The sequence below is a fragment of the Ambystoma mexicanum genome, chromosome 1p (assembly GCF_040938575.1).
Source record: "Ambystoma mexicanum isolate Mex_15411 chromosome 1p, UKY_AmexF1_1, whole genome shotgun sequence".
Taxonomy (NCBI): Eukaryota; Metazoa; Chordata; class Amphibia; order Caudata; family Ambystomatidae; genus Ambystoma; species Ambystoma mexicanum.
The window spans coordinates 1,005,538,249-1,005,561,375 of NC_090921.1; the positions used below are offsets into that span (position 1 = coordinate 1,005,538,249).

General features: G+C 43.9%; 1 protein-coding gene across 1 annotated transcript in view; it reads left to right on the forward strand.

The window, feature by feature from the left end:
* Positions 1-19,146, forward strand: part of COG4 (component of oligomeric golgi complex 4) — a 984,804-nt gene extending 965,658 nt beyond the window's left edge. The window contains exons 17-19 of the mRNA XM_069654962.1: positions 15,682-15,783; positions 17,765-17,893; positions 18,311-19,146. Of these exons, the coding sequence (XP_069511063.1) occupies positions 15,682-15,783; positions 17,765-17,893; positions 18,311-18,445 (366 nt within the window). The 3' untranslated portion in view covers positions 18,446-19,146. The remainder of the gene's footprint in view (positions 1-15,681; positions 15,784-17,764; positions 17,894-18,310) is intronic.
* Positions 19,147-23,127: the final 3,981 nt, after the last annotated feature.

Here is a 23,127-nt window from a genome sequence, read left to right on the forward strand (position 1 = left end):
TGCTGGCTGCCAAAAACCTGGAATGGATCCGGAAGGGAAGTAATTTGGGAAATAAGGTTTTAGCGCTCCCAATTCATCAGGACACTGTAGCATAAGGTTCGGAGGAAATGTCCAGTAGGGAAGAAACCCCAAAACATGCCCCCAAGTGGCGGGAACGGGAGCGAAGGGAGCGAGCCGTGACAATGAGTTAGGCAGTATATAGAGTATACACAATAAATACAGAGACACAGTAGCACAAGCAAACACTGACCAGAGCTTTGGTGTAAAAGTATATAATTATTTATTTAAAGACACACTTATTTTACACTAGCACAAAGAGAGGTAAATAAATTCAACACAGAGTCACTATTATATTTATATAAACCCTAATCACTTATTAGACAAGTCTAAATGAGAAACACCACTTATTTTCAGACAGCGATGAGCGCTTAACATAAGATGGCACTCTAATAAGTTATTAAAAAGGGAGCGGAAAAAGGCAGAGTTATGAAAGCACACAAATTTCAATACTTTTCAAAGAACCACAGTGAGGCAGGTTAGGTAAAGTCTACTGGGGAGTAAGGAAGTTCAAATGCCAGGCCCACTCTTAGAGAGAGCAAGCAAAATGTGTCCAGGATCACACAGTGGGGTTATGTCCAAAGAGTCTTTGTAGAAAGTTCGCAAAAGATTGAGGTTAAGTCAGGAAAAGTTAGTTAACAGGCCCCAGGCTAGCCCAGGTTAGAAATTCGAGGATTTACTGTCACCCCGAACGATCTGTCGCAAGGGAAGCCAGGCGGGACACAGTACCTGAAAGTGGGAAGAACGCTCCAGCGGGGGCAGTTGTTCCTGGCAGCGGGTGCAAGTCGGTGTTTCTTCCAGCGGAAGAGGCGGTCTAGATGTGGAGGAAAGCTGAAGGTCATTGCGCTGCCAGGGAAGAAACCAGCCGCGGAGTTTCCCGGTTACAAGGTACCACCCTTTTCTTCGCGGTAGTGGTGATTCGTGGTATTCCGGTTGCCGGGGTGCTTGGCACGGGCAAGGCGGCCACGAGATGGTCCAGGAAGGCGAAAAAACAGGCAAACTGGTTATCCCCACCAGTCAAAGGAAGAACACACTCCGGACTGGAGATCTCCTCTGTCGTCGGGAAAAGTGGTGAGACGGTCCCGCAGGGCTCCACCGGTGGTGTCGTCATTGCAGGTCAGCTCGGCTTCTCCCTCCTCGGATTATTTAGGTCCTGTGGCGACTTCTGAAGTTTCAGTCCCCAAAGCCCTGCTTTTATGCAGAAAACCCCCATTCATTCAGCCTAGCTGTCAATCAAACATGCTAAGTGGTGAGCCGGGCGGCTCACCACTTGGGCCAATCACACAAGAGTGCGACTTGAGTTGCCGAGGCAACTCAGTCCAAGGTGCCTAAACCCCCTCCCACACCCCCTGTGGTACCCAGACTGAGTGGCACCACTTTTGGAGGCTTCTGTGGAGAAGCCCACCAAAAAGTGGAACAAAGGGCTCAACTTAGGTTGGAGTCACAGAAGCGAACACAAACGCCATTTTGGAACCAAGTTTCGGCAAAAATTACCAACCAGTGAATTAATATTCATTTAATAAACCAGCGGTATGTTCGAGGCTATATTAAAAAGTGGTAGCCTCGAACAATGGGAAAATCCCATAGGAATATATTCACGGTTGAATATAAAAAGTAGTATCCACTGCCACCAGCCAAAACTCGGTCGGGGGGAACTGGACAGTGCCCCCTCGAACAACAGACCCCTGGACAATCGAATTGCCCCGAACAGTACGTCCACAATAGGATGGTTTGTACTGGTTCTGTTCACAATTTGAGACTAGTAAAGCCAATGGTGACTTTACATGCCCTGGGAGACAGTAGTCAGTCCCAGGGTATGGAGTCTATGTTTGGGGGTCGCTACGACACCCCTGGGTTACGGCACGGAGGGTGCTGTGTAACCCACATACCAAAAACACATGAAGTACTATGGGGTAAAGGACCCCATAGCCCATAAAACACATACAAAGTCAAAGGAACACCTCAAATCATGTCTAAGAGTGGGAGAAAAAGAGTCTCACTCTTAGCAGGAGAAAAAAATAAACCCCAAAAATCCAGCAAAGCTGCTGGGGGACTCGCTAGGTTTGGCAAATTAGCCTTTACAGAGAATTCTCCCTAACAAAGGTAGACTATGAATTTCTATGGGGTAGGGATTATACTTACAGTCCACTTTTAGTTTAGGATTTTTGGACCGTCAGCAGGTTCTGGTCATGACATGGCAGCGCGCCTGGTCAAGGACATCTGGGCAAAAGACAGCTGGGCAAGGTCGGGTCACCGTATGGTAATTCTGGCCGCTGGATTGCACAGGTACCGCTGGATGCAGTTAGTGGGCAGCAAGCCAGGCTGGTTCAGGATGCAAAAGGTACCACAGTTTTCCCCTTTTTAATGAGAGATTAGTGGGTTGATTCTGGATCAATGGCCTTGCTGGGAATAGGATCAGCAATGCTTGGGTTTTGCAGTGGGCCCTGGAGTAGGGTCAGCAATGCTTTGGCCTTGCAGTTGGAATCTGGACTCGGCAGGATGAATGGAACTGGAACAGCGGCGCAGGACAATCGGGAAGAGTGTATGTGTCTAGAGTCTTGTCAGGGACTCTTATTTATAATGCATAGTGACATCATCAAAGTGTATGGCTGTGCAGGCTTAGCTAAGCACACCTCTGACGGGATTGGTCAGGGGTGCTAGTCTCCGCCTCGCTCTCAACTGGTTGGATTTCAAAGTAGGTGGGCAGATTTATGATGTGAGCTTACAATGTTCAAAAACCTCCCACAGTTATTTTAGCCAAAATCCGATTTTGCCACAAACGGTACATTTATACAGTGGAAATCTCTTAGCAAATGATATACGCAGGTTACATATTTTGTGTAGAGCATAGCACTCCAACTCTACAATCCGTGAGACATTGTTTCACTCTTCTAATACTTTTTGGTACTTTTGAGTATGAACGATTCGTCCTAAAATTCCATAACTTTATACACATGCGTGGATTATCATAAGGGATGTAAGTATAAACATTGCATTGGCATCATGGATAGTTTCCTTGTAATCCCTGATTCTTTGCCATTTCTATTCCCAAGTGGTCATTGAATTCTACCATGTTTTAAATGAAAGCCCATAAAATCACTTTTAAACTGCAACATTTTTACATTTTTACAAAGTCTTGTTGCAGAGATAAGTCTTTACATTTTTATTCATAAATAGTCTTTGGAAGCAAATGGCAGTCCTTTGTCTGTCACTGGACCATTTTTTTCTTTCTGCAGCTGCCACCAACTGTCATTTCCTCCAAAGCAAGGTGGGGGGTTTCCCAGCTTGATTGAAGGTTTTTTGCCCCTTCTACACTTCACACTTCCTTGTCCTGGAAATTCCATTGTCAGTGGGTTCAGCCTAGGTTCTGTCCAAACTAATAATTATCACTGGGGTGTTAGTATCTGTTGAGAGAGGCCTTCCTGTTGGTAGAATCCCCCCCCCAAGCAGAAACCTATTTTTCTTTTGGAACTTGCAACATCCAGCCAATATATTTTAAAGGTTTTACTTTCTTATATTTGGTCCTGAATTAAACAAGCCAGTTGAATAAAATAACCCATGTGTGTATTTTCCACAGCAACAAACCCCTTCACGTTGCTAGATAATGGCAGGCTTTCACTCAACAGTTTACTTTTTAAAACGGGCCTTTTTCTCCTTGTGTTTGCAAAGCCCATTTTACATGTGTGGTGAAAAGCTGGCATTTCTTTTTTTTAAATTTGGTTTTGCATCTCCACCAGATTCCCACACTGTCTTGCAGCTATAGTTATTTCTTGGATGCAGGAGTTTTGAAGCACCGATGCATTGAAATTGACATGGCTCAGATAGGTAGAGTTTCTTTGAACTACTGAGCTTTGATACTTTGTGAAGAAAATGAACATGTTTTCTTGTGCAGGTAAAAGTGGAGTTCCTTGTTGATTTTTCTCAGAGTTGATTTGACAGGGCCTGTCATTCAGAATTCATGCTTGGTTTTGCTGAAGCACAATGATATATACTGGGCATGGCAGGGCCTTATTAATCACAGTGGTTTAAGGAAGAACAGATGGAAATAGCATCAGAGCAGCATTTTTTTTCAATGTGAAATACAAGTTTCCTTTTTAATGGGGATTTTGGGATTTCAGCAAAGCAGTGCTGTCTTTTCACTCTGTTTCTTTTGTACAGGTAAGAACACACTGGCACGATCCCTCAGTGTGTCCCCTTGTTCCATCCTGCCCAATGTGTGGTTGGCAAGACTGTGCAGCCTTCTTTTTGTTGCTGCAAAACGCAGTTTTAAGGCCATGGTGCTCAGAGGAGCCAGCACAACCATTTTGCTGTTTCTGTGCAAATGTAGCTTGGTTTTGGTGAAATTCTGTTCAGTGGGTCAATGTAGCCCACACTCCACAGGATATGCTGGTCCAGAACTGTTGCTTCGTGTGGCACGTGGGCCGGCCGGGCTCATCTGGGCGGTGTGAAGGTCAGGTCGGCTCCACGAGAGGGGGTCACTCTGTCTAACTAAACTACATAACATCTTCTGGCACATGATGAATAATGCAGAACATAAAACAACCCCTAGAATGAGGGGTTTCCAATAAATTGCAAACATATATAAACACATTTCTCCTTCAGGGCTTTGTAGGGGTAGTGGGTGTGAGGGTCTTGCTATCGGAGGACTAAATCTGGGATTTATTTGTCCTGGCGCCACCGGGCTCCAATGAATGGATTGACACGTGTTGGTTTTAACCGAATATATGAGGACATAGGATAAAAGAATACACTGTTTGCTTGCAACAATTCGCGCCAGAACATCTGTGAGAAACTGAGCTTGGGCCGCGCAGACTTGAGAGGAGGAAGTGGGGGCTGTCTGTGTTTGCAGTGTGCGGCACTGCAGGGGGGAGAGGAGGCTCCACATAACCTGAATGCGGCCTAGTCCAAAAATGGAGTCTGGGGTGTACAAGATGGAGTCCAAATGTGTCTTGCAGTGGTCCCGTTTCCGCTGTTGCCAGGGATCTTTCCACTGGAACCAGGGAAGGGCAAGAAAAGCGTCCCTCCACTATTGCAAGAGCAGATGTTCCCCTTCATATTGAATGTATAAGGGGCAAAACAACCCCTCCTTCCTTACACCAGTGCTAGATGCAAAGAACACATATGTTGCAACAGTTTTATTTCTCCCCTATCAAAAGGTAATTAAATGCATTTCCTTTCAATGAATCAGTCTTTCAACAATGGGTGCCGATGGCTGGGGCACAGTTGTAGTTTCTGCCAAATTCATGTGTAGGTGCCCAATTTATGAGGCACCCACCAGCGTTGAGCTCGTATTCCAATTTATTTGTGGTTTACCAGACCTGGCTTCAGCCCTGCTAGCCCACGCTACTACAAGTAATTGTGTGCAGGTCAGTGCCTTTGTTCTTCAATGAAGTGCTATTTCACAAACATTTGCAACACCTCCTCCTTTGTAAAAGCCTAAAGGTGCATGGGTCCTCTGTTCAAGTCCGTAGAGGCAGGCCACAGATCAGTAGTCCTATAAAAACAGTAAATACACACACTTACACACTTATACAAGGGATGCATTTTTCGAGTGGTGTTGCCTTTAGTGCTATGCTCTGTGGGCACTCCTAGAGCTCTGACAAAGCCAGTAGGCCTGTGTTGGTGCAGAACCACTGTATAGAGTGCAAAAGCAGTTTATGAAATGTGAATTCCCAATAGGAAGTGATACTGAATTTCTCCCATAAGAAATAATGAAAGGCTATGCCAAAATCAGCTTTATTTCATGTGAGCATTCATAAAAGCACAAACGTTAAAATACAGATAAAAAAATTCATCAATCGATCCACACAGCAAATAAATATTGATGTACATTTTTACATAAATTGAAGAAAGTTTAGTTCGAGCATTTATAATAAAACTGGCAACTGAAAACATGACCCATGGGAAGAATGTCATCTTACATAACACATAAGCGTCACTTACAGGACCTGCAATTGGAATCAACCAATTCTTTCTGACTCCGCTGTATCCAGTGCAGAATAAAAAAAAGTGAGTCTGAGACAGACAGCAAGGGCAAGCTCTGGAAGAATTTTGTATTAACCACCCAGACGTGAATTTCGCTACAGAAAGGATATCTGACTTTAATTACATCTAACTGGGCCTCAATTTGGGAGGAATACTCTCTTCTTGAAGGTTCTGGGCCCAGTAAAGTCTTATGGGCTAGTTATCTAGGAAATCTGGTCAGATGACTGCTTTCCAGCAGTTTCTGTAGTGAGAATAATTTTAATGTATCCTTCTCTAACTGTTATTCCGGGTCACCACCATGTCATTTGAAGGAACTTCTTGTCCAATAGCTTCTAGAATATGCTTCACATGTTTGTACCACCCCCACAATCGGCCCCCTTTCATGCACATAAAATCCCAGACCGGTTATTTATATTGAGAGTGGATGTGGAACCAGTATAGCACGGATTTGAAAGAAATGTCATGATGAATGGGGGTAGTTCCGTGTTTCCAAGAACAGCACCAAATGTGTGCTGACATGTAGGTATAAAATGTGTTTTATAAGTGCATTGTCTTCTCTTGTTAAGTTTTTCGCCTGCTGAAAACCCAAAATGTTGCTCTGATAAGCAGCAGACGAAACAGCCTGAGCTTTATACACTTTCAAAATGGTCAGGGGGAGGTTATTCCCCAATTTGGAATTTAGAGACCTCGGAGCACCTGCTCACATTTTTAGGGTGCATTCACATTTTGCCAATTGTTGGGCGCAGGCAGGATTACTTTGAAGGCAAATTCTAAGTACTCAGCATTGAGCCATCAAGGTATATATTCAATTTGATCTTTTTCCGTGACTGATGGCAGGCCATAACTACTGTCCTACTTGTGTTCATTAGAAGCTATCTTTCGTCACAAAAAGCAGATGTTTCTTTTAAATGTTTCTTCAGATCAGCTAGGGTTTTGGAGATGATTACAGCATCATCAACATAAGAGTGCCCACAGGTTTCTCCCTGCTATTTCTGGAACATCCACATTCAGATTTAATATTCTGAATGCCAAATCATTTTTGTAAAGAAGGAATAATAGAGGAGCCAGGGCACACCACGTCTGACCCCTCGCAAAATTGGGAACCATTTGGTGGTCTCTCCTCCCTGGCTGTAATGTACAGTAGCGGTGTTATCTTCATATAGTCTGATAATTGAGGATTTGGCTAGTCACATCTAGGTTTTTCAACACCCACCATAAAATTCGGCAATCTACTCTTATCGAACACAGTTTTAAAAATCAATAAAAGCAATGTAAAGGGCCACCTTTTTTAGAATTACATATTTGACTTCATCACCATGCTCCATGGTTTTCAAAAGCCATCTTGCGCAGCTACTAGAATGCCTTCTTTTTCTACCCGATCCTCTAGATGACTCTGTAGGATTTTACTGTAGAATTTTGACAGCCCATCTATTAGAGAGATTGGTCTATAATCGGCCTGGGATGATCTGTTGCCTTTTTTAAAAATTGCTATGATTACTGCCTTTCTCGAGCTACTGGGCACACAGCTTGCTATATTGAATTTGTTGAAGATAGTTACAAATTGGATATATAACCACAAAAGTGATGGGTGGAAGGTTTTGAATGAATCTGAACCACTGGCTGTTTATTAGCCCGTCTGCGCCATTGCAAAATGGGGTCCAGTCATATGCAAATCAGTCAGGCACTGCTCTCTTAGTCTGCCGGATTAATGTCCGGCAGAGGGACTCCCAGGACTCCCCTTGTTTTTTGTTTAGTTAAAAATGGGACCCAAACAGATACTTCGGCTTTGAAACAGACCTATAAGTAGTTTGTCGACACACATTGCCTGTAACATGTTCTTAGCGGATAGAGCCAGGGTGACACCACTTTATGTAATTGATAGGGCTTTGGGTTACATACAGGGATTCAAGTGAAATTCTGTGATCAGATGGATTTAATTTAAACAGTTTGTAAAAATTATCATACCAAGATGTCCATGTGAATAGAAGTCTGGGCATTGCTCTAGGTGAGTTTGCTGTGCTCATTTATTTTGCGATCAAATGACTAAATCTGCTTTTATCGTTGGGGTCTGCTGAGTCAGTATTTTTGGTAAATGAAACGGCAACCTGATCATCACACTACATTCTGGGTTTAACTGGTCGATGTGGTAGTAGAACCGAGCACAAAGTCATGCAATATTTTGCTCGATTATGAACATATTTTTGAGATACCATGGGACAATGCTATATGTCAGACCAATAATATTTGAAATTATGTCTCATGGCACGTAAAATTCACACATCTGATGCCAGACTAGCTCCTCCATTTGCAAATGCGTACTTTGTACATGTTTTATTTTTCGGTGCAATTGATAGGTGTTTTTCCATTGATAATTAGTACTTCCATATTTGCTGTTTATTTTTAACGGGTCTCATTTTTATGCTTTGGTAAAATATTGTTCTGTTACCCATGCTCTTTCGATATCTTCTATACTCGAATCTCATATAATGTCCAGAAGAACATGGGATGTGTTTGCGGTTGAAACGTACAATGCATGCAGGGAACACTCAACATACTTTGGTTCCAAGTCTTCTGTGAATCCACCAAGTATATGCTCTGTATGCCACAAGACAGTACGATATGTTAAGAGGATATGCAATGTTCATTTGATTAGAGATATACAATGGATGCATTTTGTAGCAATTTTCTTTTAAAGTATTAGCTATGAGACTTTTTTATTGTTAATACCAGACATACCTTCCTAAGCTAACTGCATAGCCTCACTGCAAACCACAGTGAGATCAGTCTTGGACAGACATCTGAGGAAAAGGGCAATGAACAAAGTGCAGGGCCAACCTGTTAAAATGTGTCTGTTATTTGTTTAGCCAAAGGGTGATAATTTAATGTGCAACCACAACATTTGAACGTTTTACATGAAAAAATGAACAAAATCCACATATGCATGAAGACCTTTTACCCAATAAATCCACATTTGGCACAACACAAATGCACACCAACACAATACATCCATACACCCATCTGCGACTCTGGACCCCTTATGAATACAACTGACCAGTGTGCACGACCACAACCCCCACCCTAACATAATATGACACACACATCCAACACAAACACATAGCACACATCTGTGGCATCTGAGTTCTAGTCAGTTCCTCCTGGTTCTGATGCTCCCGTCCCAATTAACACACCCATCCCTCTTCTCTTGCAGTGCCACATGAGTGCCTGGAGACTGCCTCTGGGTGGTAGGGGTGCGCGTTACAAATCAACATAACTATTGAAATATTTTTTCATAAAGGAATGATTTGACATTTGCAGGCGTATGCCACAGTTCTGTACTGACCACATTTTAAGCATAGTCAAAGCCTTGGGGGTAGCCAAATAAATGTATAAGTAGACATTGACAAGCAAACGTACTAAAGTCAGATATATTCATATTACAGGTGAGGATGAATAGATAAGTGCCACACAAGTACAAGGATACAGGTTTAATTAATATAAAATAACAAATTCATCAAGGAAAAGAATAAAGCCAGTCGGGCTGGTGAAAGTATATTCATGTTTGTAAAACATTTTATTAATTAAATGCTATACTAACTCATTAGTAGTTAGTAACCTGCGGACAACCCTTGCACATAGTTCATGCATTAATAGTATCAGTTCAGTATATACTTATAGCTGATCAGCTTTGTATATACAACATAAAATTACATACATACATGTACACATGATACTTCCAATAATACATAGTAACCAATTCCATGGTATAGCTCAATGATCTTTCACAAAGAGTGATTGAACATGTTAAAATCAGGCTAAAAATTCATTATTTTAAAATAAAATTTCACCATAAAATACATCAAATTCACATCACCATTCATAAAATTAGACCATATACTATTTGTTTTACTGCAATATACAGTATTGTTATAAGACTTTACATAGAATTCACATATCTTAGTTAAGCTTTCACAGTCTACAAGCAAATGTTTAATAGTCTCTAAACTCATTGCATCCACAAAGCCGGCACAAACTTAGTTTTGACATTCTCCCTTTTAAGTTTCCTACTGTTTCTAACATTGCGTAAACATTACGTTTCATTAGTAGGTAGTTTGGAAATATGTAGGAGTTAGGGTATGCACTAATATACCCTGGCATAGATGAGCGGTACATCCACTATTGACAGTAGCAGCCACTGGTTTTCTTTGAGGTTAATTCTATTAGATGACATTCTTGGCTAGATATTAACATTTTGTGTTTTTAACCACAATTTGAACCTATTCAGTGAACGATTGGATGGGACTACAACATAACCTTCAGTCCATATCTTATACATTTTAACAAGTTTGGCTATGGTCCCAAATGTAAGTACACTATCTAATAGTATCGAGATACAAAGAAAATACTGTGTGTTAGGTAATGATTTGGGGTAGTACCCTTTGGGTGCACTACACCAACCTCAGCCTCCTGGCAATAGGCCCCAACCTTTGGTATAAGTCTGAACTACACAGGTTGGTAGTGTGGTAGAGCGGCCAGGCTTATCTCAAGAGGGGTTAATGTGAGCTGTAGAGTGGTTACCCAAAGATTCACAGTGACAAGTATTCAAACAAACACTCTCAAGGTTTCTTGAAAAAACAATTATTTATTTACCGCTCATTTGATTAAGCCTTCTTTAGAAGGGAGCAATATATTAGCAACACACAAATACCTTCGAAATACACACTCTTAGTTTCTAAATCAGCAAAACCCATTGGGGATGACACACAGAAACTTCCTACACCCTCAGGTGACTTCAATAGTTAGGACACTGTGGACTTTGATAAATTACTGTTAGCATTTAGAATCGCACTGAGATGTGTGTCAAATAAAAGGTTAATAGAACAAACAAGAGATCACACATATTTTTAAGCAGTTAAATACTTTTCAGCCCTCCTCAATGTCAGAGGAGAGAAGAGTCTTTCAGTGAAACAGGCTAAACCAAAGTCAATGGGCAAAAGGCTATGTGGCTGAAGCACTTCTTGCAGGTAAGTAAGAAAAGTCTTTGAACAATGTTTTAGAAGTCTTTGATGAAAAAGAAGAATCAATGTAGGGCCACAAGCTGTTAGGCTTGTGAAGAGTAGAAGTAAATCTACAGCAAGAGGTAAGTGCTCTTAGACTTTACAGTACCTTTAATTAGAAGAAAATGCAGCAGATGACTTCTGTTCCTGTGCAGCTCTGCAGATCCTGGTGTTCCTGGGCCTCAGTCGTTGGGGACAAGAGGGAGGACTTCTGGGGACTCCTGCACTGCAATGGGACGGTCACCGACAACAACCGGCAATCTTCAAACAAGTGACAATTCGGTGTTTCAGCTCCTCGCTTCTATGGCAAACAGCACCACCGCGGTTCCTGGCTGTCGAGATGGGCTTTCCTTGCATCTGGGGTCCAGCACTCTGTTGAGGTGGCTCAGGCCTGGTCAGTCCTGCTTCCTGCGAGTCCGGAGGATCTTCCTGGAGCTCTTGGCCAACTTAAAAGCAACGCACACGAACTGGTGTTCTTCTCACTGGCTCTTTAGTTCCAGCAGCAACTGCAGTGGAAGTGCAACCAGCTTCGAGAGGATGTCCAGGTGGCTTACTTTGGAGTTGATTGGTCCCACCAACTGAAGGGGAAAAGTCGTCATTGCAGGGCTAACCAACGGTCCAGGATTGCAGCACTCGTCTTCAAGTTCTTCTTCGGATTCCTTTGTCCAGTTGTCAACTCTGTCATCCAAGCCAAAAAGCCTTGCCTTTCATGCAGGTTTCTCCCATTCATTCCAGCCTGGTTGTCAATCACCCGGGCAGGGGGGCTGTCCTTGTCGGACAGCCAGCCGGCCAATCACCTAGGAGAGCATTCCTGTCTCTTCCTGAGCTTCGGGCACCTGCCACACTTCCTGCCCCCACCAGACACCCTGGAGCCAGAGGCGAACTTCACTCAAGAATCCCGCCAAAGACAAAATGTACAAAGGGACCAAACCTGGTTTGGCACGCAGAGTAAATCTCAAGATGGACCTTTCCACAGAGAAATGGCGGAAAAAGACGACTGGGGCCATTTTGACAAAAAGGGCACCCAAGGGTGCTTTACTGCAGCTGTGAGCGCAGCTTGCATTAAAGACACACCACGGTACTAAAAAGTAAACCACTGCCACCAGCCATTCATCAGAGAAAGGGTAACATAAAAATGTTACATGAGAAGCTAGACAAAGGGGATACGACGTCACCCCTTCAGCACTCTATTGTAAGATAGTGTGTGCTGTGTCTAGAAAAGTTACAATGGTAAGTAAAGTCAATTTAATTTTACTGCTGTTGGAAACAGTAGTTATCCAAGAGAAAGGTATTTAAACCTTTGAGGAAATCTGAAAGACTTCCCTGGGCCACTGCACTGAAGGTGCTGTGTGACACAATGTAGAAAGATGCCTATGGAGTTTGTCAGACTCGAAAAACCAAAAGAAACATAGAGTGAAAATCACATTACATACATGAGTGGGAAAAAGGGTTTCACTCTCTCCAGGTAGAAAATGAAAAAAGTGCTAGAGTCCAGCGAAAGAGCTGTGGGTCTCTAAGGTAGAGAGGAATTAGCACATTTCTGAGAATACTCCCTAACACTGTGTTAGACATGTGTTATGCTTGTTTTATGCTTGGTTCAAAATGGCGCGGGCGCGCAATGCATTCTGGGAGCGCTCGGAGCCATGTTGGATATTTACTTCACACTGCAGTGAAAGGCTGCACACATTTTGCTGAAGTGTTAGATTCGCAGTTCTGAGACAAACATGCTTTTCCAAACCTGGTATGCAGTCAAGGCCATTTCTGCTGGGAAAGCTAACGTTGTTATGGCTTGTTACTGTTCTCCGTGGAGCGTGTTTTTAGAGCAGGGAGGCCCTGCGTTCTTTGAGGGGAGCTCTCGATTGACCCAGCTGGCAACCGACGGCTGTTCCTCAACTGCGCAAGTGCAATTTCCAGAATGTTCGGGAATTAACTCCCCTTTGTGGAGTGTGTATATATGTGGAGGCACGGAGGGGGTCAGGTGAGACTTCAGCCAGAGAAGGACGCTTACGTCTGGCCTTCCTGTGAGCTGTGGAACTCTTGGCCTGGCTGTCCCCGGGGTCTTCCAGCCGCCTCTGGACGAGATGAGGACTTCTATTACGCTCACGGTGATGTATTTCCTTTTGACTTCTTTACTTTTTCTGTGATGTATGACCTTACTATTTTTATGAGTTATTTCTATGTACTTGTAAGCTTTGAATAAATAGCCGTAAAGAGCTGATTTATCTTCTAAGAGTGCATGGTTGTGAGTTATTGTGTGTCTGTTTTTTGTGGTTCAAAGTACTTGCTCCATAATTGCATTGATGATTTATGGTTGTTTTCGTGCACTTTTCGGGGGAGAGCAGTACAACATGCTGCCTGAAATTCCTTCTGCAAAGTAATGCACTGTTGGGGGCGGGGGCGGGGGGGTCATCTTCTTCGGATAGATAGGCCCAACAAATGGAATTTCTCGAGCAACAGATGTTTTCTGGTAATGTGAGCATCAGTTAAAACCAATGGCATTGGCAATAAGTGGTAATCCATAGGAGATGGTTCAGGAAATGATTCTTCATTTTCACTGCCTTGCACCAAAAGTTATTCACTTGGTATTGTTTCCATTTCTTCGTCAGTGTACTCTGGTGCAAACATAAATGCATGCAAACCATCCATTATCAATTTTAAAAAGGCTGTGTTTAAGAAATGTAATCGTGTTGATAACCGACCTATAAAAACAAGTAAAAATAAGATTATTGTTGAAAATTATTCTAAATGACAGAACAAGATAAGCATGCAGTTTGTGAAATTAACAAAGCAAGAGAGATAAGTAGAGTAAGTGCGTACCACAATTATTTTACAATGCACATTTTAATAAACTTCAGTCAATCTCCTGTAAAAAAAAAAAAGAAAACAAATCACATTTTCAGAGAATATTTCGTGAAATGCAGATGTGACAGCTGCAGATGCTTTCGGAGTTGAAAACATTTAAAAGAAAAATCTATTGATGGGAACATGCAATCCACCGCAAACACATGCTTCATCCGTAACATACTTGATATTAAATACTAACCCTAGTGAGGACGACGATCGAGTTTAGTTTCACCAAGGTGTAGAAAGGGATTTGGAAGGCAAACAAGATACATGCGTGGATAATAAAGTGAAAACAGAGGAATGCTGTCTGATGTTGATTGCAGGCGAAAACATCAGTGTCTGGCGGCACAAAGGAGGATACGCTCCTCCTTGTGATGTCTGCTGCCACTGGGGGCAAAATGTCAAAAAGTATTACGCAATCACGAGACTTCTTTCCTATTAAACTCTTATTCTTACTTTGGCCTTCTCATGTCTCAATTATTGCTCTTCTCTTCCTGCCTGTGCTCTTGCTCCTCTTCAGACTATTTTTAATGTTGCTGTTTGTCTGCTCTCCTTACTTACCCACCATGCTGCCATATGTCTTCATCTCTGTCTGCACTTCAATAGCTTCCTTTTGCCACCAATCTCCATTTGTGTATTTGTGTGCATTGTCTTTCGATCCATTGCTGGTCTTACCTACTGAGCTTTCTTCGCTGGTATCGGTATAGGTATGCACTCGTACGCTTTGCTCTTCCTCTGTATCTTTTGACTTGTCCCTGTCTCACTGGAGCCCAATGTCATATCGGCTCTTTTGCGCTTCCGAGTGCAACCCGTGGAAGGCCCTTCCTTGTTCTGCTCCTTACATCATTTTGTTCTTCTCAGAAAGGCCATCTTTGTGTTTCCTTCTGAATGGAATATGTACGACATGTTGCCGATGTTGTAAATCCTCTGTTTTTCATTGCTTCTTCAAATCTGTAAAGTGTTTTAGTGAAAGTTTTTTTATAAACCAAAATAAATGAATAGGCAGGTTGTTCAACCTTTCACTTCGGATCTTAAAGACATTGTCACATTTCAGAAGTATTCTTTGATAAAACATTGAGGGGGGGGATCTGTGATCAAAGTTCAACATCAGTAATGGTTCCATTTGGTGATCGTGGAGGGGGGGCATTGGCAAAATGTATCCAGATCAGAAATGGATTGCAAGTGCGCATCCATTGTACTCCTTTGTCTAGCTATGAGTGTAAGGTGGCTCCATGCTGAAGCTTCCATGGAGTGGAGGAAAGCAAAATGGTATTTATCTGCAATATTGCGCATGATGGTGAACAAGGTATTGAATATGTGGACCACCAGGACCCATCCAGTATTTCAGGCTGCCTTAACACAACATACAATGTATTCTTCAGCTCTGCATTTGGTGTCAAACAGCAGTGTCCTTAGTCATTGCAAAATGTTACATATGCATTACTGTGAATGGGTTACTTGAGTTTTTCCATTGAATGTGGCGTCCCCTAACCTTGCCTGATGTAATCTAAATGTAAAACCCAAGCCGTGCCTTTTGAAGACTGATTAGATGTGGTAGAATAGGTAGGAAACGGACATAAGGAAAACACGTTCTTGCATGGCAACTTTTCATAACATTGTGTAAACATTCTGGTGCCTAGGTCCCCCAGCTTTCAATCCTTTGTAGAATGAAGCACATCCAATGACCCCTTTACTGGAACACCATTGTGATTGTTTTTATTTATTTTTTTAATCCCTGTAGGTAGGCTTGTCGTCTGTGATTTATGATAACCTGACCAGTCTCATGACCAGTTTGATTGCGATTGAGCTAGAGAAAGTGGTTCTAAAGTCGAACTTCAACAGAGTAAGTAGCACATCCCTTCTTCATCTGTTCTGACCACAGCCGCTTACTGTGTTTTTCTTCCATCTGTGAAGGGTGGCTTATTGGACAGTAGCTTTCAATACAATCTATCTAGCCTCTCCTTGTAAATTTCCCTAGCATTCTGATCGTTTATGTAGGATCTTGTGTTTTTTTTTTACAGTTACAGTTCCTTGTTGTCACTGCCAGGCAGGAGCACATACTTCAGTCTCCTTTCTGGTGGTATAAAAGAGGTCCTAGAAACAAATGTCATAGCAGGACCAGCGACCTCTACTGCATGGTTCCATAACTGCAGCTTTCACAGCCTCCTTAAAAGCTAGCTGGCGTGCACTACTAGACTAGTCCTCATGGCTGGTGTATGTGGTACACAGCTATTTCCTCAATGCTTTAGTCCCTTAGTCCCTTCTACAATTGCACTAGTGGTCTAGAGAGGAATGACAAAGAATAGCTTCCAGCGTCCCTCCAAAGGTTGCAGATCGACCACTGGGCCAGCTTATGGAACAGTGTGTGCACGCTTGATCTTCAGACCTTTGTATGTAAGCTTTGCTTTAAAGATTGCAACAAAAATACCACCAATTAGTCCATAGCACAATCCTGCCCCTAGTGGCACTGAACTCCTCCACCAGTCTGTAGAAAGAACTGCTCAAGTCTCAAAGGGGTGGGCTTATAGCCAGAGTTGGCATTATCAGAGTTGTTTAATGGATGAAAGTCCAGCAAATGTACACACCTTTTTTGCTCCCTGTTCTAAATCAGGGGTATGCAACCTGCAGCTCTCCAAATGCTGGCACTGAACTCCTCCACCAGTCTGTAGAAAGAACTGCCCAAGTCTCAAAGGGGTGGGCTTATAGCCAGAGTTGGCATTATCAGAGTTGTTTAATGGACGAAAGTCCAGCAAATGTACACACCTTTTTTGCTCCCTGTTCTAAATCAGGGGTATGCAACCTGCAGCTCTCCAAATGTTGTGGACAACCCCCATGATCCCTCACCTTTGACTGTGGTGGTTGGCGCAGATGGGAATGGAGGCCCAAATAATCTGAAGAGCTAAATGTTGCGGACCCCTCTTCTAGAGCGACACACATGTTCTGCCCTTGGCAGATGTAGATACATGTAGAAAAATCTGATCTGTTTTTTACCCCTCTGTATGCCAATGGTCTAGCTGTGTTATTTCAGTTTGACAATTGAACCTTAAAGGACATATGTGCAGAGCCAGTGAACCTGCACACCACACATACCTAGCGATTCTGCTATGAGCAGAAACGCCACAGCTCTGCAGTGTCGGTTATTTTGTCATGCCACTCCTAAAGCAAGCAACTGAAATGACCATTTGTCAGCCCTTAGCAAGAAACTTGATTGGGGTGGGGTGGGGTGTGGCAGGCACGGTGCAAGGAAAGGAAGGGATGCCCTTTGGCATTTCCATTGTTTCTCTCCACTGTGCCATATTCCTCATACATTGTGCACAGCATAGAGAATATGGGGGATACTCTGCTTGCATGTAGTGAAGCTGTAAAAAGCCTGCTTCCTGGAGATCGCTGCATGCATGCAGTATATCACAAATCGATATCAGCAGAGAGAAGATGAACAACTGGAACTATCCCAATAGACGGCGGCAGTAGCGTTTAGGCTGCGCTCAGCAGAGATTGAAGCTTAAAAGGTCTGACGCAATTTCACTTGAAAGCTCTACATGCTGCTCCTTGCAACTGGACATTTTCTTTATGTAGTACTGCTGTATTTTTCGTTAAAAATTACTGGCAGATACCATATCAATTTATTGCGCATGCCACAGAGCTAGAGGTTAATTCAGTCCAACATTTTTCTGCCAGTAGATGCAATTAGCCATTTAGTTTTAGCATAGAAATAGCTTTTATTGTAGTAGAACAATGATTGCATTAAACTCTCCCTGTTTTGGACTTGAAACAGGGTCTGTGGTATGCTACTGTAACCAGGACTAACTTTTTCTTTCTTCCAGCTTGGTGGCCTGCAATTTGACAAGGAGCTTCGTTCTCTTATCGCTTACCTCACCACTGTGACGACTTGGACCATCCGTGACAAGTTTGCCCGACTTTCCCAGATGGCCACCATCTTAAATCTGGAACGGGTATGACATTGCCTCCTTTCATGCTAATAGTCCCTTATGTGTCTGCATTCCAACTGTGTGTATGTGTGGGCGGGTGTACGTTTGTGTCACTACTGAACAACTTATCCTCATCCTGGCCAACACCTTTGTGTCTAATGCTTTATTCTATTCCCTGATAATCCATTAAACAGGCTTTCTATAGGTAATGCGCCTATCTCACTAGAGCTACCAGTGGTATGAGGTAACTTATTGAACTTTTGCCCCTGCTTATCAACAGTGGTCTACCCTCTACTTTCACCACTGACTAAAAGTATAAACCCCAACTCACAGCAACGTTTCAGAGTAATTAGTTCATGTTACACATCTTTAACATATATACGTAGCACACATGTAGTCTTTCACCTAATGTCTTGACTGCTCTTGTTCTGTTCTCTGCAGGTAACAGAAATTCTGGATTACTGGGGTCCAAACTCTGGCCCTCTGACCTGGCGTCTCACTCCAGCTGAGGTCAGGCAAGTCTTGGCACTCCGCAACGACTTCCGCAGTGAGGACATTAAGAGGTTGCGCTTGTAGGGGATCAAAGGATGGCACAAATCGACAAGCGCTGACATCTGCAAAGAGGCTCCTTACACAGATCCAGTGAAGGAGAGACAGACTTGAGGACAGTGTAACATGAGTCCTACAACGCCTGCTATCTGAACAGTGTAGCACTGTCTGGTACAGACTAAGCATGGGAAGCAAGAATCTCAAGACACTGTGCATCCATTGACTCTGAAAACTGTGAAAACTGTCACCAAGGTCTATAACCTCTTCAACTAGATTGCACATGGTTTGGTGCAGGGACCTACTAGATTGCTTCTTCAGGGTTGGTACACGAGCATAGCTTAGTAGAAGAACATGGTACCTCATCTTTACTTCTTTAGAGGTAACCCTTTCTAGAAATAAATCAAAAACTGAAGGGCATGGAAAATGAGAGGCCCTTTCACGTACTACAAGTGATCTCTCCAGAGTGAGGCCGAATATTGAAATGGACACTTGAAATAAAAAAGGCACAGCAATTTTGTGGTTAAGACTTTTCTAACACTGTTCACCCAAACACCTTTTATAGGATCTTACTACATGGAAGAATTTAAAGGAAGACCATCAATGAGCAAAGTTTCTAGCTATGGATTTAGACAATATTTATAAAGGAAGCACACACATTTTGTGACAGCTGCAGGAATATGAGACCCCCAGCATCTACTTTGTTTATCAATAAAAGTGTTGCCCAATGACCTCTTGTGTTTCATATTTTTTTGCCTGAATTTGCATGCTTTGAAATAGTTAGCCTATGTGTCTGGATCTGGCAGGCTTTGATTATGTAGCTGGTTCTAGGATACTATGCATTTCAGAGCTTTTGGTTTCGGTTGTATAATCGACCTGCCCCCTTCCTTCCATACTTGTGGGCGCTTTGTATCACAGATGGCCTCAAAGGCACACACTCATGGTATCGATTTTGAGGTGTTTGATTCCCACAATAAGTATATTTGTAAGACTTGGGATTGCCCGGCTAGGGCGGTTTCTACGACTCACTCAACCTTCCCTTGGGCTCCCTCCACCCTAACCCAGGGATCGCTAACCCCACAATGTCCCCTGATGTCACTGTTGCACAGTAGTCCTTACTATCTTCGTCTTGCTTAGCTGATGTGTATAACTAAGGTCCGTGGCCTTCTCAAACTAACTCCATCCAGGACTTTCTGAGGGATTCTCCAGCTCCTTCCAGTAGCCGACTCCACAGGTTCTCTCGACCGTCACCTCTCTCCATCAGCACCCTGGTCTTAACATCCTGTGTACTCCCTCTTTGTCCTGGTCTTTACACACATTCTTCTATCTTGCTCCCTCTCCTTGCCTCCCTCACTACTATTACTACTACTGTCGCTCTCCCACCCTACTGGCACACACTCACTCTGACACCCAGACCATTATTCACATACTCCCCTCACTCTCTCCAGCACCCTATTCTTCCTCGCACCTCTCAGATACCTTTCACAACACCACACTCAATTGGTACTACTCTCTCTCTCGCACAATACCTTACCGGCACTCTCTCACACCGCTGGTAGTGTCTCCTCAGCACCTTTCTCCACCGGATGATCTCCAAGTCCACCAGTTCCATTCCTGACCTCACTCAAACACTTGTCATTCATGTCTGGCCACCGCTGGCTTTTATAGCCCAACCTACCCTGCTCTGTGCCTTCTGGTTCCCATTGACCTTTGTGGCCTCCTATTCTGGTGGGCCAATCTCTTCCTGCACTTCCTCCAGAGGAGCTGGGTTCACTCTTCACAGATGCTATTCAGACTCTGTCCTTGGCCCCGCCACAGTCCTGTAAAACAGTTTGTTGGTGCCAGAATTGCATCCTGAATCAGGTAAGGTGGTTTCTCTTTCTCCAGTGCTGTCCCATAGTGGTGATGCGGTGTTCTCTGTATCTTCCACACTGTGGGGTTTGGACCTGTCTTTTCTTGGTTGTTAGTTTTGACTGCTACAGTCCAGGTTTCCTCTATCATTGCTTGAGTCTTCTTGGTGAAGCAGTTCTGAAAAAGAAACCAGAAACACCTGACCAAGACAGAGGCAGATGGGCAATGAGGTAGAGACAGTGGTACCAGGATTATCATACAACGGTGAGCACTGCAGGGTGTTAGGGACTGGGGCCCCCTGAACTCCCTCTCGCCGCCTCTAGGTTCGGACCGACTCTGGAAATGCCTTTGTAGGCCACCTACTCCAGGTCGAGAGGTTCCCTGCAACGTTCTGACAGGGTCTTGATCCTGACGATATCACATTAGTCTGTGACTTGGACAGGTGCAAACTGCACAGCCTCTTTTTATTTTTGTTCAGATACACCTGCACCTGGTTCCTTCTCCTTAAGTGCCTCTATTTCCATAACTCTAGTCCTTGTTTTTAACTTAATAGGACTGGACACTTTCTGCCAAGCCCGACCCACATTCCAAGAGGTTTAAGGTTTTAACAATACATGTTCACAATCCTAAGCTTCTTGTCCGCATGCGCTGTATGTAGAGTTGCTTGGGGCTCGACCGTCTGGTTGCTCTGTGTGCTCCGAAACACTTTGTTTGCATTGCAGGTGACGTTAGACCAGTGGAAATCTCTTAAAGAAGAAAAGTGTGCCTCCATGCTCCTGAAATGAGGTATTCAAAATGTAAAAAGGAGTGTGACAAATTTTTCACAGGAACCATGCGGTAGGGACATGCTCCAAGACCAGTCATCCAAGACCTAGGGTTTGTTGCTGCGCCTTCCATAAAGTCTTCCACTGTACCCTTCCTTCAAGATTTTATTGCCCTCTTTGCCCACTACACAGCCCACTTACTGAGGCCCAAGTACACTTCATTGGTAATGAAAATGAGAAGTGTCCAGAGATTGACAAAGCCCCAATCACTAAGACTCTACCCTGCCCGAGTGAGGTGAGGTAACTAAATCCATAGGACTCCTCCTACTTTACTCCCGCTCTCCCAGCAACATATTCCGCAATTGGCAGAACTGGTTGGCCCTTGCCCCTGTGAATCGGCGTAGTTGTACTTAACTGAACTTCACCGAGAACGGCTTTGCAAATGCGGCCCAACAAAGGAGTTTGGCAAAGGGTCAATCCTGTTTGCTGGACTGTTCTCACCATTTGCCCTGCTTGACCTAAAATGGCACTTAAAATGTAATCCATTCGCACATCTAATTTCTAGTAAGCGACTTGGCGTTTGCCTCTCTTCAATGTCCCAGAGCCTGTCTAATTGCCTTCTACACCATGGGGTCTGGCATGGATTCACATACTCATGAATATTCCCTGTCATCAGGCTGGGAATCCTCAGTAAAAGAAACAGTTTCACTTTCACTTACAAAACTGTATTTCTCCTTTAAACCAATCACTGTCCTCTGGGTCATAATGCCCCCATCCAATGACAGTTCTCTCCCTAAGCCCCTCCTCTGGTTTACTCTCTGAGCTATTTGTATGTTTTTTTGTGGTTTCAGACGGAAAAAAGTTCTATTTGTTTTTAAAAGGAGCCCATGTGCTCTTTTCTCCATCTGCCGACAGCAGGGATCCGTTGTCAGTGAATTTCAGTGCCCCTCAAGGGTGAAGATCGTTGAAGAGTCTAGAAGGCCATCAAGCCTATTTTGTGCCCTCCGACCATGATAGAGGAGAAGGAGGGAAGGTCCCTCTTCTGGCCCTCCACCAAATGCGGGCTACGGAACATGTTTGTGGAGGATAAGCACCTGCAATGCCTCTACTGCCTGCACCCAGACCACAAGGAGACGGAATGCAAAATTTTCCTCGGGTTCTCCAAGAAGACGCCGAGAGACAGGCACAGTAGACTGGCGGCGTGGCTCAGCGTCAAGGCCTCTGACCAGTGCTCCAAGCAGGGTCATGCCTCACCCAGGACTGGCCGGTCCGAGGAGCGGTCTTATAAGTCCTTTGAGGGTGCCTCATCCGTGGAGGCCCAAGATGAGGCCAAGAACCGCAAGTCCGAGTCCACTGGGTTTGCTGCAGAAGCGGGTTCCAAGGTGGATAGGGCGCGATTGACATCACCGTCTGCCCCCATTACCAGCCGGCAATCTAGCTCCTCCTCGAAAAGGAAATCTACCCCGGCTAAACTTTTGTGAGAAGTCAGAGAAGCCTCAGACGGAGGAGAAGGCTGAACAACCCAAGAAGGCCCAATTGGCACAGGCTAATACCTCATCGACAACGGAGTTGGCGGCTGCTACTGCCACTACAGCTAAGGGTGCTGACCCTGCAAAGGTAGCCCCCGCAGCTAGGAAGGTGTCCCTATCCCCAATGCGTGAAACTGCCGCGGTGACTTTGGCAAAGTCTGCTGGCACACCAGAAGGGGGGAAACCGGCTCAGGCCCCGGTTCAAGACCCTCAGGGGTAAGACGGGTGGGGGGAGAGGGGAGGCCCCGAAACAGCCCTCCCAGGCCGTGGAACAAGTCATTGGGGTCTCGTCCACAGACAACTAAGACCAGGAGTCCTTGCACACAGTCCATGAGGACATTGAAGAGGAGGGCAATGACGGCGGCGCAGGGCCTAGTTTTCCTATTCTGCCATCTCAGCCGAGGGACATTTCCGGTTTATAGTGATTGCATCGAATGCCTTAGCATACCATTATAATTAAAATAAAACCTTTACCTTTGAAAAAATGCATTCAATGCTTTTTTGTCGATGCATTTTTTTCGAGGCTTTGGCAGTCAATGCTTTTTATTTGATGCAATGACTGAATACT